Source organism: Muscardinus avellanarius (assembly GCF_963383645.1).
Source record: "Muscardinus avellanarius genome assembly, chromosome: 2".
Lineage (NCBI taxonomy): Eukaryota > Metazoa > Chordata > Mammalia > Rodentia > Gliridae > Muscardinus > Muscardinus avellanarius.
The window spans coordinates 21,027,103-21,040,713 of NC_137787.1; the positions used below are offsets into that span (position 1 = coordinate 21,027,103).

The 13,611-nt window shown below is 43.9% G+C and overlaps 1 protein-coding gene across 1 annotated transcript in view; it reads right to left on the reverse strand.

Moving 5' to 3' along the window:
- ARPC2 (actin related protein 2/3 complex subunit 2) overlaps positions 1-13,611 on the reverse strand; it is a 39,699-nt gene that overhangs the window by 20,683 nt on the left and 5,405 nt on the right. The window contains exons 3-4 of the mRNA XM_080719843.1: positions 8,239-8,273; positions 5,717-5,829 (exon numbers count right to left, since the gene is read on the reverse strand). Of these exons, the coding sequence (XP_080575969.1) occupies positions 5,717-5,829; positions 8,239-8,273 (148 nt within the window). The remainder of the gene's footprint in view (positions 1-5,716; positions 5,830-8,238; positions 8,274-13,611) is intronic.

A 13,611-nucleotide genomic window follows, 5' to 3' on the forward strand; every position in this document is an offset into this window, starting at 1 on the left:
CAGGTCCCTTATAAGACTGGATTAGAATCCAAAAAGTTAATTTAAGTCCTGTCTTTCAAAGACTTGATCAGTCGGATGTCTTCTGTTCTCCTTCAGGTCTTATATTACTCAATCATCTTTTGTTTTTGAAAGATCAAGATAACTGCAAGTGAGAGAATGTATTGTTAGCTGTCAACTAAACATAGGCTAAGCCACTCATTAAGGTGAATAAACAGATAAAAATGGGATGTTAGAAACTGATTTCTAGGTAAGCCTAATTTTATATGCTTTAAAATTCCTAGCTGCTAGCCGGGTGTGGTGGCGCATGCTTGTAATCCCAGCATTTGGGAGGCTGAGACAGGAGGATCACGGTTCACCCATAGCCTCAGCTACTTAGTGAGGCCCTTTACAACTCAGTGAGACCCTGTTCCAAAATAAAGAACAAAAAAATCGGGATGGGGGTGTGCCTCAGTGGTAGAATGCCCCTGGGTTTAGGAGGCTGAGACTGGAGGATCACAGGTTCAAGGCCTCAGCTACTTGTGAGGCCCTCTGCAACTTAGTGAGACCTTGTTTCAAAATAAAGAATAAAAAATAGGGCCGGAGGTATAGCTCAGAGGCAGAATGCCCCTGGGTTCAATCCCCAGTACCACAAAATAAATAAATAATAAATAAAATTCCTTAGTTTATGACCAGCTTCTAAGCAAAGGACAATGGATAATGGAATCTCAGTCAGTTATTAATATTGGCCAACTCCACAGAAGTTGCACACTACCTGGCTTTCCCCCAAAACCAATACAAACTGCTGGCTACTTTCCATCTTTTTGAAGTAGATGACAGAACAAAAGCCCCATTTGACACTTTTTAAATTTTCTCTCTGCCAGTATGACTTTTTACTTAGTAGAACCTGGTCCCTAATGGACATGGTTTAATTAACAAACTTTTTATTTGGGAAGGAATAGGACTTAAATGTTATATGAAACACATTAAGTGATGGAGATACAGCTTTTTTTTTTTGGTGGTACTGGGGTTCCTGGAAACCCTTCTGCCTCCAGGCTACACTCCCAGACCTATTTTATACTTTTTTATTTTTGGAAACAGGGTCTCTTAAGCCAGCGCGGCTGGCTTCAAACCTGCGCGATCCTCCTGTCTCTGCCTCCCGAGCGCGGGATTACAAGCGTGCGCCACCACGCCCGGCGAGACATAGCTTTTTGAAGGTAGAAAAAAGGAGCTATCAAAGTAAGTAACTCATAAGCATTTTGGAGCCAGGCCTGGTGGCGCACATTTGTAATCCCAGCATCTGGGAGCCCGAGACAGGAGGATTCAGATTCGCACCCAGCCTCAGCTACTACTTAGGCCCTTTGCAACTCACTGAGACCCTGTTTTCAAAATAAAGAATAAAAAATAAAAAAATAAAGAATAAAAAAATAGGCTGGGGGGGTATATCTTGGAGGTAGAATGCCCCCAATTTCTATCCCAGTACCCTTAAAAAAAAAAAAAGCATTTTGGTGCTTAGCAGTCTATATGTTTAAGAGTCAAAACACAGACACGGGTATTAAATACTTATAATGAAGGAGGGAAAGGATCATCAATATTCCACAGAAGAAACAGCCCAAGCTGGGAGTGGTGGTGTATGCCTGCAATCCCAGTACTACTTGGGAGACTGGAATAGGAGGATTGCAGGTTTGTGGCCAGCCCCAGCACCTAATCAGTGAGGCCATTCATAATGTAATGAAACCCTCTTTTTTTTTTTTTGAAACACCCTAACTAATGGCCTGCAAATAGTCCATAGAACAATAATTTCCTAATATTCCAGATATTTATTTAATCATTTTCCTATAGCTGAAAGAAACCCTCAATCTGCAAATCTTGGTTAACTACATGGACTTCAAAACATGAATCCATGATCATACTTTACACAACGGTATTAAGTAAGGAGAATCACGTGTTGTTCTTAGCTGGTGATCCTAGGGACAAGGGGTCTTTTATAGAAGAGGAACTGAAGGGAAAGATTCAAGGTCAGAGCTTGTGGATCCCAAAGAGATCCGACCTTCAAGCATTCCATATACCCCTTCTCCTAAAGAGTTTGGGAAGAAAAAGGTAGCAAACATACATGTCTACCAGAATTTTAACCTTTATGCTACTTTGAGTTACATTTCTATACTGCATGTACTACCGGAACTTGGAGGAAGGGGAAATCAGATTTGGGAGAAAGCACCATCCTTTCCATTTAGTTTAGCTGCGCGCTGCTAAGTTAATATTCTGCGACCTATGTGTCACTTAGAGCCAAATTCATACCCTATTCAACTCCTTGGCATAAGCAGCCAACATTTCCTTATTATTTCCCTTGCACTTTTAACTACGATTCACTTTTAAATTTGTCTTCCACTCCCCCCAACCTGACACCAGGAGAAATGTGGAGGCAACCAGTCATTCTTCACCACTAGATCTGCCCACCTGAGCAGCAGAAACAGTCTGCTTTAAAACAGCCCTTTCAAAAGGGCCTGTGACAAAACGACAGGCCTGCTGCGGCTATCGCAGGCTGGTCACTGTTTAACCAACCCAGGGAGCCATTTGCTGTGCACTCTGCTATCACTCCACCCACTCGAGCGGGTGAGGTTGGCTCTTTGACCTTCTGGTGGCTGTAAGAAAAGCAATGTGTTCTGGAGTGCCATTGTGAGCAAAGCACAGAATGAAAGGGGATGTGAGAGCCCTAACTCCATGATTCCTTCCCCTTTCAGGATTATTATTGCACTTAAATATTTAAAGAGAGGACTGTGTAGGGAGAATGACTACACAACTTGTAGCTGTCTGTTCAAATGTTTTATACTTATTTTGGGGCAGTCACTTTAAGGCTAAGCTAACGCAGGGCAGCCTTCATGACCTTGCTTCCTGAGCTCTCATCTGGTGAGAAGAGTTGGCCACTATCTTTAGATACTAATCTTCCGTAAACTTTAATAAAGAACTAGATATTCTCTTGAAAATTGTGTGTGTGTGTGTGTGTGTGTGTGTGTGTGTGTGTGAGAGAGAGAGAGAGAGAGAGAGAGAGAGAGAGAGAGAGAGAGAGAGAAAGAGAAACAAGCACCCACAAGTACCCTCAATGCAAATTCTCTCCATGTTCCTTGTTTCCTTGAACTTATGGGGTAAATCAACTACACTGGAATAACTAAGAGAAGTATTACCTGTGGTTCTTGGCATTCTGTTTAAGATGCATTTTAGTACGCATGTAGGTATGTATGTATTTATTTGTACAGGGGATTGAACACAGAGGCATTCTACCTCCAAGCTACAACCTCAGCCCAATTTTATTTCTTATTTGGACACAAGGTCTCACTAGGTTGCTGAGAACCACACGAAGTTGCCAAGGCTGGATTTGAACCTGTGATTCTCCTGTACCAGCTTCCCAAGTATTAGTATTACAAGTGTGCACCACCACTACCTGGATGAATTTTAGTTTTTATATAAAAATATCTACCAAGCTTTTGATTATATTCCTTTCCAAAAAATCTCGTTATTTAATTGTAAAAATTATTCCAATCTACTACCCTTTTCGGGAAAGAAACTAATAGCTGTATCTTCATTCAACGTTAAGGAAAGCCTCGTTTGTTAAAACCAAGATATTTGAAAACTGATTCAGGAACTGAGTCATACTTCCTGCTTTGAGACCCAACCACAATGTGTGCACACAGTGTAACAGCATTTTCTTTCTTCCATAAATGGCTTTCCCCAGAGCAGCTACAGTTTAACAGGAACCAAACCTGCTACTTTAGCTATCAAAAGAAGCCAATGCACAAGGCACGGCCACCAAGAGTTTCATAAGGTCTGGACATCTTTTTATTTCCCCAAAGATAGATATAAGGAAGAAAAGCTAGTTAATGAGGTTAGTTCAAAAGAAAATTAACTTAAAGGGCAATCATTTGTGCCTAAACTTCTAGGATGAGAAACAAAAATTATAAAACTTAAACAAAAAGTAAGTTATAGACCTGCCTTGATAATATTCTAAAGTCAGAATAGAACCTGTCTTGTTTTCCCAATATTATTAGTGTGTGTGTTTTACTGGGGATTGAACCCAGGGTCATTCTACCTCTGAGCTCTACCCCCAGTCCTATTTATTTTTTTATTTTGAAACAGGGTCTCACTAAGTTGTGGAGGGCCTTGCTAAGTTATGGAGGCTGGATAAAGACATGTGGTTACAAATGTGTGCCACTACACCTGGCTCTGTTGACGACTTAAAAAAAAAAAGCTATCAAAGTCTATCAAAGTATACTTTGCTCTCTTTTGGAGAACGAAGACTTTTTGTTTTTGCTGTCTTATAGAGTTCACATGTCCTATGTAATTTTAAAAAAGGCAAATCCCTTCAAGATACTAAATAAAGTTATTAAACTTTGGTTAAAGAATACTTTTATTTTTCCAAGATAAAAAGCAAGCAAACAATCAGGGCAGAGTGGTCCATGCTTGTAATCTCTGTTACTAAGAACGCTGAGGCAGGAGGATAGCAAGTTTTTTTTCCCTCCAGTACTTGGGTTGGAACCCAGGGGCATTCTACCTCTGAGCTACACCTTCAGCCTTAGTTTTTATTCTTTGTTTTGAAACAGGGTCTCACTGAGTTACAAAGGGCCTCACTAAGTAGCTGAGGTGGTCCACGAACCATGATCCTCCCACCTCAGACTCCCAAATGCTGGGATTACAAGCGTGTGCGACCAAGCCCGGCTTAGGATAGAAAGTTTGAGGTCAGCCTGGGAAACTTAGTAAAACCTTGCCTCACAAGAAAACTAGAAAATGAGGCTGGGAAGTCAGGTGTGGTGGTGCACGCTTGTAATCCCAGTACTAGGGAGGCTGAGACAGGAGGATCCAGGTTTGTGGCCAGCCTCAACTATTTAGTGGGGCCCTCTGCAACTTAGTGAGACCCTGTTTCAAAAATAGAAAATTGGGCTGGGAGTATAGATTGGAGGTATAATGCCCCTAGCACCAAAAAAAAAAAAAAGAGAGAGAGAGAGAGAGAGAGAGAGAGAGAGAGAGAGAGAGAGAGAGAGAGAAAGACTGAAAAGCTATGTGGTGGCACATGCCTGTAATCTCAGTACTTAGGAAGACGAGACAGGAAGATCACAGGTTCAAGGATAGTCTCAGCTGGTCAGACTCTCATCAACCCTATTTCCAAATAAAAATAAAATAGAGCTAGAGGAATAGCTCAGAGATAGAATGCTCCCGGGCTCAATCCCCAATACCCCACCAACACCACATCTCCCTCTCTCTCTTCTCTCTTCTTCTCTCTCTCTCTCTAACACACACACACACACACACACACACACACACACACACACACACACACAGCTAAAACCTTTTTCTGGGACACATCCTTCTCTTTCTTTTTTGTGGTACAGGGAATAAACCTAGGGGCATTCTACTTCTGAGCTACACCAGTTCTATTCTATTATTTTGAAACAGAGTCTCAATAAGTCACAGAGGGCCTTATTAATTACTGAAGCTGGCCGTGAACCTGCAATCCTCCTGTCTCAGCCTCCAAAGTACTGGGATTACAGGGGTGTGCCACCACACCAGGCTCTGGGAAACATATTTCTGCATATCACTCTGGGAAATGAAGCCAAGAGTCCTTGGTTAGCTGTGCGAGCTGTGCAGAGCATCTCATAGCCGTGGAGCGATTCAGGGTCATGGATCTTGAGTGGCAAGCTGCCAACAAAAGGTATGGGATAAACAGGAGTCCCACGGATGTGGAACTTACCTCATCAGCACCGTGCGCCTGAAGTTCCTTGTAGAATTTCAAAGAAATGCTGACCATTACTTTTGTTTTGTCTCCATTAGGATTTGAAATATGATAGAGGACACCATCAAAATCTGTAAGAACAAGTAAAATTTCTTAAGTACCTGCCTTAGAGACCATAAGGATGGCCAAGATGAGAAGGCATGTAAATAATGTTTACTTTAAATCCACGTGAGAAGTCAGCAGAAACAACAGGACAGAATTACTCAGTGACTAGCTATACTTTTTTTGTGTGTGTGGTACTGGGGATGGGGATGGAACCCAGGGGCATTCTACCTCCGAGCTACACCCCCTGCCCTATTTGTTATTCTTTATCTTAAAGAGGATCTCACTGAATTGCGAAGGGCCTCACTAAGCAGAGGAGGCTGGCCGCGAACCGCGATCCTCCTGTCTCAGCCTCCCGAATGCTGGGATTACAAGCGTGTGCCACCATGACCAGCTTACAAAAGTATTCTTACTCTAACCACATCTGGGTTCTAAAAGAACTTCAACTTTGAGAGATAAAGAAGACTCTTGTAAAAACCTAACTACAACACCACTGCCATGCCAAAATTTTTTAAAAATATCAAATATCCAGTCAACTGTTAAAATATGAATTCTGAAAAACCGGGTGTGGTGGCGCACGTTTGTAATCCCAGCATTCAGGAGACTGAGACTGGAGGATCGCAGTTCAAGGACAGCCTCAGCTACTTAGTGAGGCCCTATTTCAAATTAAAGAATAAAAACTAGGACAGGGGGTATAACTCGGAGGTCAAATGCCCCTGGGTTCCATCCCCATACCCACAAAAAAAAAAAAAAAAAAAAAAAAAAAGAATTCTGAGCTGGGTGTATGGGTGTGGTGGTGCACTCCTGTAATCTTAGTATGTGGGAGGCTGAGATAGGAGGATCACAGGTTTGAGGAGTCTTAGCAAGTAGTGAGACTCTTGTCAACCTGGAGAGATTGTTTAAAAATAGGTATAGCTTGAAGGTAAAATGCCCTGTGGTTCAATCCCCAGTACCACTATCACCAAAAAATATATATAAATAAATAAATAAAAAGGAAATCTGTAACACTGTTGTCTAGTTTGAATTAGGATTGAAGATCTTTTTTTTTTTTTTGTGGTACTGAGGATTGAACCCAAAGGCATTCTACCTCCGAGCTACACCCCTAGCTCTACTTTATTTTTATTTTGAAACAGGGTCTCATTAGGTGATGAGAATCTCACTGCTTGCTGAGTCTTTTCTTGAACATGTGGTCCTCCTGTCTCAGACTCCCACGTCCTGGGATTACGGGTGTGCAACACCTTGTCCAGCCTCCATAGAAGACCTTGCCACTGTATATGGTTCTCTTTTAAGTTTCTTCTAATCTACAGACCTCGCCCCATTTTGGGCTCTCTCTTCCCGCAGTATACAGCAGACTGATTCAGTCTGTGCGACTTCTGGAGCTAGGTGCTGAGTGTCATTATACAGAGTTGGCAAAAGAGACGGAGAGGTGGCGCTGCTAAGAAGGTAGGGAGGAGAGGGACCATGTGCCTTCCATGGCACTCAGCTGAAGCCTTTCGAGATCAGTTAGTTGGGCACTCACATTACAGAGGATGAGTGTATGAGTCCTCATAGCTTAAACAGCAAGCAAGCCGTATCATCATCCAATTCTTATTTTTCTTTTAAGGGACTGGGGATTGAACCCAGAGCTTTCTGCCGCCAAGCTACACCTCCAGCCCTATTTTTTTTATTCCTTATTTTGAAACAGCATCTAAGCTGCGGAGGGCCTTACTAGGTAGCCAGCTGGTCACAAACCCGCAATCCTCCTGTCTGAGCCTTTCGCGCCTGGGATCACAAGCGTGCGCCACCACACCCGGCAGCACCCAGCTCTTTCCACAGAGAGAAAGTAGCAACATCGCACTGACTTGAACAGGGCTCTAGTGTGCTCATTTCTCCAGGACTCCAATGTGCGCAAACTAAGATAAGGGCTAGTGGAAGATGCTGTAGTATTTCCAAATTTAAAAGGAACCCAGAACTTCGAAGGCATCAGGAAGTATCTCATCTAAGTCCACCAGACTCTGAAGTCAGTCACCGATGGATTAAATTCATGAAACGGTCATCTACAATAAGGCCCTCGCTGCCGAGGCTGGCCTAAAACCTGCAATCCTCCTGTGTCAGCCTCACCAGAACTGAGATCACAGGGATGCAGTCACCATGCTGGCTACAGTATTATTATTTATTGTACCATCTATTAAGAAGGTTGAGATAAGCTGGGCGTGGTGGCGCACACTTGTAATCCCCAGGCTTGGGAGGCTGAGACAGGAGGATCGCACAGGTTCAAAGCCAGCCTCAGCTACTTAGTGAGGCTCTCAGCAACTTAGTGAGACCCTGTTTTCAAATAAAATGTAAAAAAAATAGGTCTGAGAGTATAGCCTGGAGGTAGAAAGCCTCTGGGTTCCACCCCCAGTATCATCAAAAAAAAAAAAAAAAAAAAAAAAAAAGGTTGAGATAAAGACACTCACCTGCAAATGTTACTTCTACTGCTTCTGGTTTGTTTCTGTAAAACAAAACAAAAAGACCCTTAATTAAACAACTACTGCTGCTCGCCTTTAAGGGGACTTTGAAAGGCTCCTGAGCTTGACTTAAGATCAGATTATCTGCATATATCTCAGGCTTAATGTTAAAGATAAGTACAATCCGGTTTCTCATGCACCTGAACCTTTGGACTTGCTTCAAGTGTGGGTGGGGAGGCAGGGGAGCTACCGCTTTCGTTTGTATCTACTGTTCAATCTCTTGCCATGGTCAGTGCTCATTTTAGCTCTGAATTTCCTGAGAGCTCGACTATGTCAACCATGAAACACCGTCTTATGTTCGATGCCTCCCCCACAAGACAGTGGCGATGGGAGTAACACATTCAGCAAGCAACGCCTAAGTGTATTGTAGAACAGTTTTAATTTGCTTAACGTGAAGGGATGATTTGGGGGCATAAACAACATCAAGTTCTGTTCTGTTTCTAAGACCATCTGCAAGTTTTCCTACACATCTTTCCTTCTTCCCGCATATCACCAAAGAACTTACCACTCTCCTTCATGAGGCCCCTCTTTGGTTCTACCTTAGTTTTATTCTGAAATCCCAGTTCTGTACTTATGGAGAAAGTTACACACAAGATAACAATGGAATCACTAAGGAGAACAGTCAAGACACCCGTTTCCAACTTAAGCCCTTTTATCATGCTTATGATTTGGAATGAATTAACATCCTTACACCTTTGTTTTTCTCATCTATAAAATGGGAGAAGAGCTGGGTGAGGTGGCACACACCTGTAATCCCAGTACTCGGGAGGCTAAAATGGGAGAATCCCAGGATCAAAGACAGCCTCAGCAACTTGGCAAGATCCTGTTTCCAAATAAAAAATAAAAATGGGTTGAAGCCAGGCATGGTGGCACACACTTGTAATCCCAGTACTTAGGAGGCTGAGATAGGAGGATCACAGATTCACAGCCTAGTGAGGCCCTCCACAACTTTGTGAAACCCTGTTTCAACATAAAGAATAAAAAATCGGGCTGTGGGTGTGTGTGGCTCGAAAGTAGAATGCCCCTGGGTTCCATCCCCAGCACCACAAAACGAAAAAAAAAAAGTATAAAAAATAGGGCCGGGGTACACACACACACACACACACACACACCAATAAAGAATAAAAAATAGGGCTGGGGGTGTAGCTTGGAAGTAGAATGCCCTTGAGCTCAATCCTCAGTACAACAAAAAAAGAAAGAAAAAAAAAAAAAAAGAAAGAAAGAAAAAGTTCGGCATGGTGGTGCACACTTGTAATCCCAGTACTTGTAAGGCTGAGACAGAAGGATTATAGGTTTGAGGCCAGCCTTAGCTACTTAGCAAGGGCTTCTGCAACTTAGTGAGACCCTGTTTCAAAAATAAAAGAAACATGGCTGGAGCAGCGTGTGGTGGTGCATACTTGTAATCCTAGTACTTGGGAGGCTGAGACAGGAGGATCACAGGTTCAAAGCCAGCCTCAGCTACTTACTGAGACCCTCTGCAACTTAGTGAGACCCTGTTTCCAAATAAAACAGAAAATAGGTCCGAGAGTATAGCCCCTGGGTTCCATCCCCAGTACTGAGGAAAAAAAAAAAAAATAGGGCTGGGGTGCAGCCTGGAGGTAGAATGCACCTGAGTTCAGTCCTCATTACCCCCAGCTTCTTCCAAGCTATCTATGACAGAAAATACAAGCTGGGTATCTGTCTCTACAACGGAAGCATCGAGTGGACTGATGGAGAAGCAGTGAGGTGAGAATATGAGAAAAGAGCTAGATGAAAATGGAAACTGTTTCTGATCTTTCACTTTGAAACTACAGCCAGGAAACAAAAGGGCAATGCCAACCACCATTCTCCACCTCTAGAACACAAGCGCACAGGAAAAGAAAAGGAGACGCAATCTATGGCCCATCCAAATGACATACTAAGAGGATGGCCAAGGGGAGAAGCAGCAAGGTATGCTTCCCCGGGGAAGGCTGGCTGTGCTTGAGTCAGGGAGTTTATAAAGTCCACACTGCTTCACTTGATAGGTGGTTACCGGCCCCCTAACCTTCAGGCTTCTGCTCAGTCAAGGGAGGGCTCAGTTTCTTTCTCTCCCACTTCATTACATGACCAGAGAAAAACCAACAATTAAAAAAGAACCTTGGACCCGGGCGTGATGGCGTGTGCTTGTAATCCCAGCATCTGGGAGGCTGAGACAGGAGGATCACAGCTTGAGGACACACATCCACAGCTATTGGTGAGGCCCTTTGCAACTCAATGAGACCCTGTTTCAAAATAAAGAATAAAACATAGGGCTGGGGGTGTAGCTTGGAGGTAGAATGCCCCTGGGTTCCATCCCCAACACCACACGCACGCACGCACGCACGCACGCACACGCACACAGAACCTTGGGATTCCAAGGTATAAACATTCTGACTCCAAAGTTTTCAATTTCTCCAGGCTTAAAGTTCTCTGAACACAGAGAAAATTTGCCAAGATCGATTCTAAGTGGTTTCCTGCTTGACTTAGGAGTGTCAAATCACTGCCATGAATATTTTAGTTTATTATTCATGGCTGCACAAGAAAGGTTTGAAGAGAAAGTCTGCTGAGGACATTGGGTCACAGGAGACTTGAGAAGTCGCCTGGGAGTTACAGGGCTAACAATTCTGTCCCCAACAAGGAGGCTGCTGAGTGGGAGACATGCCATAACAGGGTCGTGTCTCAATCCCAAGATCAGGGGTTTATTATTGTATTTTTGTAGTTTAACATTACGGCAACAGAGGGGTAGAAAAGACTGCTTTGGGGTGAAAGAATACCATTTAATAGGCAAAAAAGGTAAATAGTTATTCCTTTACTGGTCTACTGTCCTCCAAAATTTCAGGTGCAATGGGTGAGTTTACAAAGCAAAACCTTGAGAGTTGGCTGTTCTGAGCTCTGTCACTTACTGGCCATGTGACCACGGGCAAAGATAATGAAATTGGCTGACCCTCACGTTCATCTTCAATAAAACAGGGATAACACACCCACCTCACAGAGCTGCCATGGAACCTGCAATGAGGCACAGCAAAGGATCACAACTAAATTACAGAGATGCTGAGAGAATGATCTCCACAGTCCTCAGAGCAACAGTGGCAGAAGCTTTAGGCCAGGCCACCTACCCACACATGCCATATCAAGAACGACCATGTCCCGCCGTATGATAAAGGTCAGGAATCAAAGCGACAGAATCCCAGCACAATCCTTAGCACGGTCATGTCTATACCCGCACAATCCCTAAGACCCTAATTTTCAAGTGTCATGGGATCTATTATCTGCCACACAGGTACATTTTGAAATTCAACGAGCCACACGTGATGGAACACGTTTGTAATCCTAGTACTTGGGAGGCTGAGATAGGAGGATAGCAAGTGTGTGGCCAACCTCAGCTACTTAGTGAGGCCCTCCACAGCTTAGTGAGACCCTGGCTGGGGGTGTAGCTTGAAAGTATAATGCCCCTGGGTCCAATCCCCAGCTCTGCAAAAATTAAATAAATAAATCTGTTGAAGTGTGTAATGCAGTGCCTAGCTCACAGACAATGATGAACAAATTAGTTGTTGTTCTGGAAGGAGTCAGAGACCAGATTTTGAAGCTGCATGTTAGCTCTCAGAATCGGGAATTGATTAGCAGTTCCTACAAGGAGAAATAGGACTCCCATTAGCATCAGACTGTTGTAATTCCTGGAATTCAAGAACAAGCCAGCTGGATGGTCCTCAGGGTTACTGCTAGGACAACTCATCAAGACACTAAAACACAGTTCATTCAGCTGGACTTCACAAACTAGTCCTTAAAATCCCATAGGAAAAAAATCCCGCCCAGTGTGGTGGCACCCACTTGTAATCCCAGTATCTGGGAGGCTGAGACAAAGACTGCAGGCTCACAGCCAGTCTCAGCTGCTCAGTGAGGTCCTCTACAACTTAATGAGACTCTGTTTCAAAATAAAGAATAAACAACAGGAGCCGGGTGTGGTGGCATAATCCCAGCATTGGGCAGCTGAGACAGGAGGATCGTGGTTCAAGGACAGCCACAGCTACTTAATGATGTCCTTTGCAACTCAGTAAGACCCTGTTATAAAATAAAGAATAAAAAATTGGGCTGGGGTGTAGCTCAGAGGTAAATGCCCTGGGTTTAACCCTCAGTTCCAAAAATAACTTTTTTTTTTTTTTTGGTGGTGGTACTGGGGTTCCTGGAAGCCTTTCTACTCCAGGCTACACTCCCAGACCTATTTTATCTATTTTTGAAACAGGGTCTCTTAAGCCAGCGCGACTGGCTTCAAACCTGCGCGATCCTCCCGTCTCTGCCTCCCAAGCGCGGGGATTACAGGCATGCGCCACCACGCCCTTCTACTTTTTTCTAAGGAAGCTTCTGGAATGTCAACAATTGGTCAATAAAAACTCCTGGCAACTGTATATCTAATTTTCCTTTTTTCATTAGGAACACTGGAGTTTTTACCCCTGAGTACGTCCTAGGCCCTAATTTCCCACTGGGGCGTTTGTGCCCCTCATCTAGCTATCCCCTCTGTACTCTGAGTTATAGGACTTACTGAGCTCGGCTCACTCTAAGGTCTGATCACTCTCCTCCACAAGGCTCCCGTCATTCTTTCTGAGGAAAACCTATCAAGCAGATCGCACAGGAGAAGAAGTGGTCTCTTTGCTAAGCTCTATCTCAAAATGTGGAGAACAAAGAATTCCAGAGCTGACTCACTGTCAGAAAGGTCACAAGCTTCTAAAGAACCCCAAAATCATTTTTAGTTGCCTTCATTTTTTTCCTTAAAAGACATTTATAAAACGAACTATATGTATATTGACAATGCTGGCGAAACAAAGACGACTGAAATTACAGAGCCATGGCTACAGAAACCGTCTGGTGGAGTGCCGCTCTCAGGCCCAAAGTGGTCCCAAGGAAGCCGGAGGACGGGCAGCAGCGCGGACCTAGAACGTCCTGTAAAAAGACCAACCAGCGCTCGGTGAGTCAGACACTACACTCCGCTTTTTCTAAACGCTTAAACAATGTCCTAATTCTGATACACTTCAAACGGTCTGTCTCTCTGAGGACATATGCAGCCTATCTGGGAATGAGAACAAGGTATCAACAAGACTTAATTTATTCCTTTCTCAAACTTCTCCTCCCACAGTCCCCCGCCACCCCCACTGGCACTGCCTGCGTACGGAGCCTCCCTCCCCTCACAAACCCTCGATCCCGCAACATGAACAGGCCCTGGCAGGAAGCCAGCAGGCACTTCAAACCGACGGCACCCTGCCTCTGGCGGCGCTGCCTCGGTCCTGGACTCCAGACTGTGCTGAGTTGACAGGCCTTGCTTCTGAGGCTCAA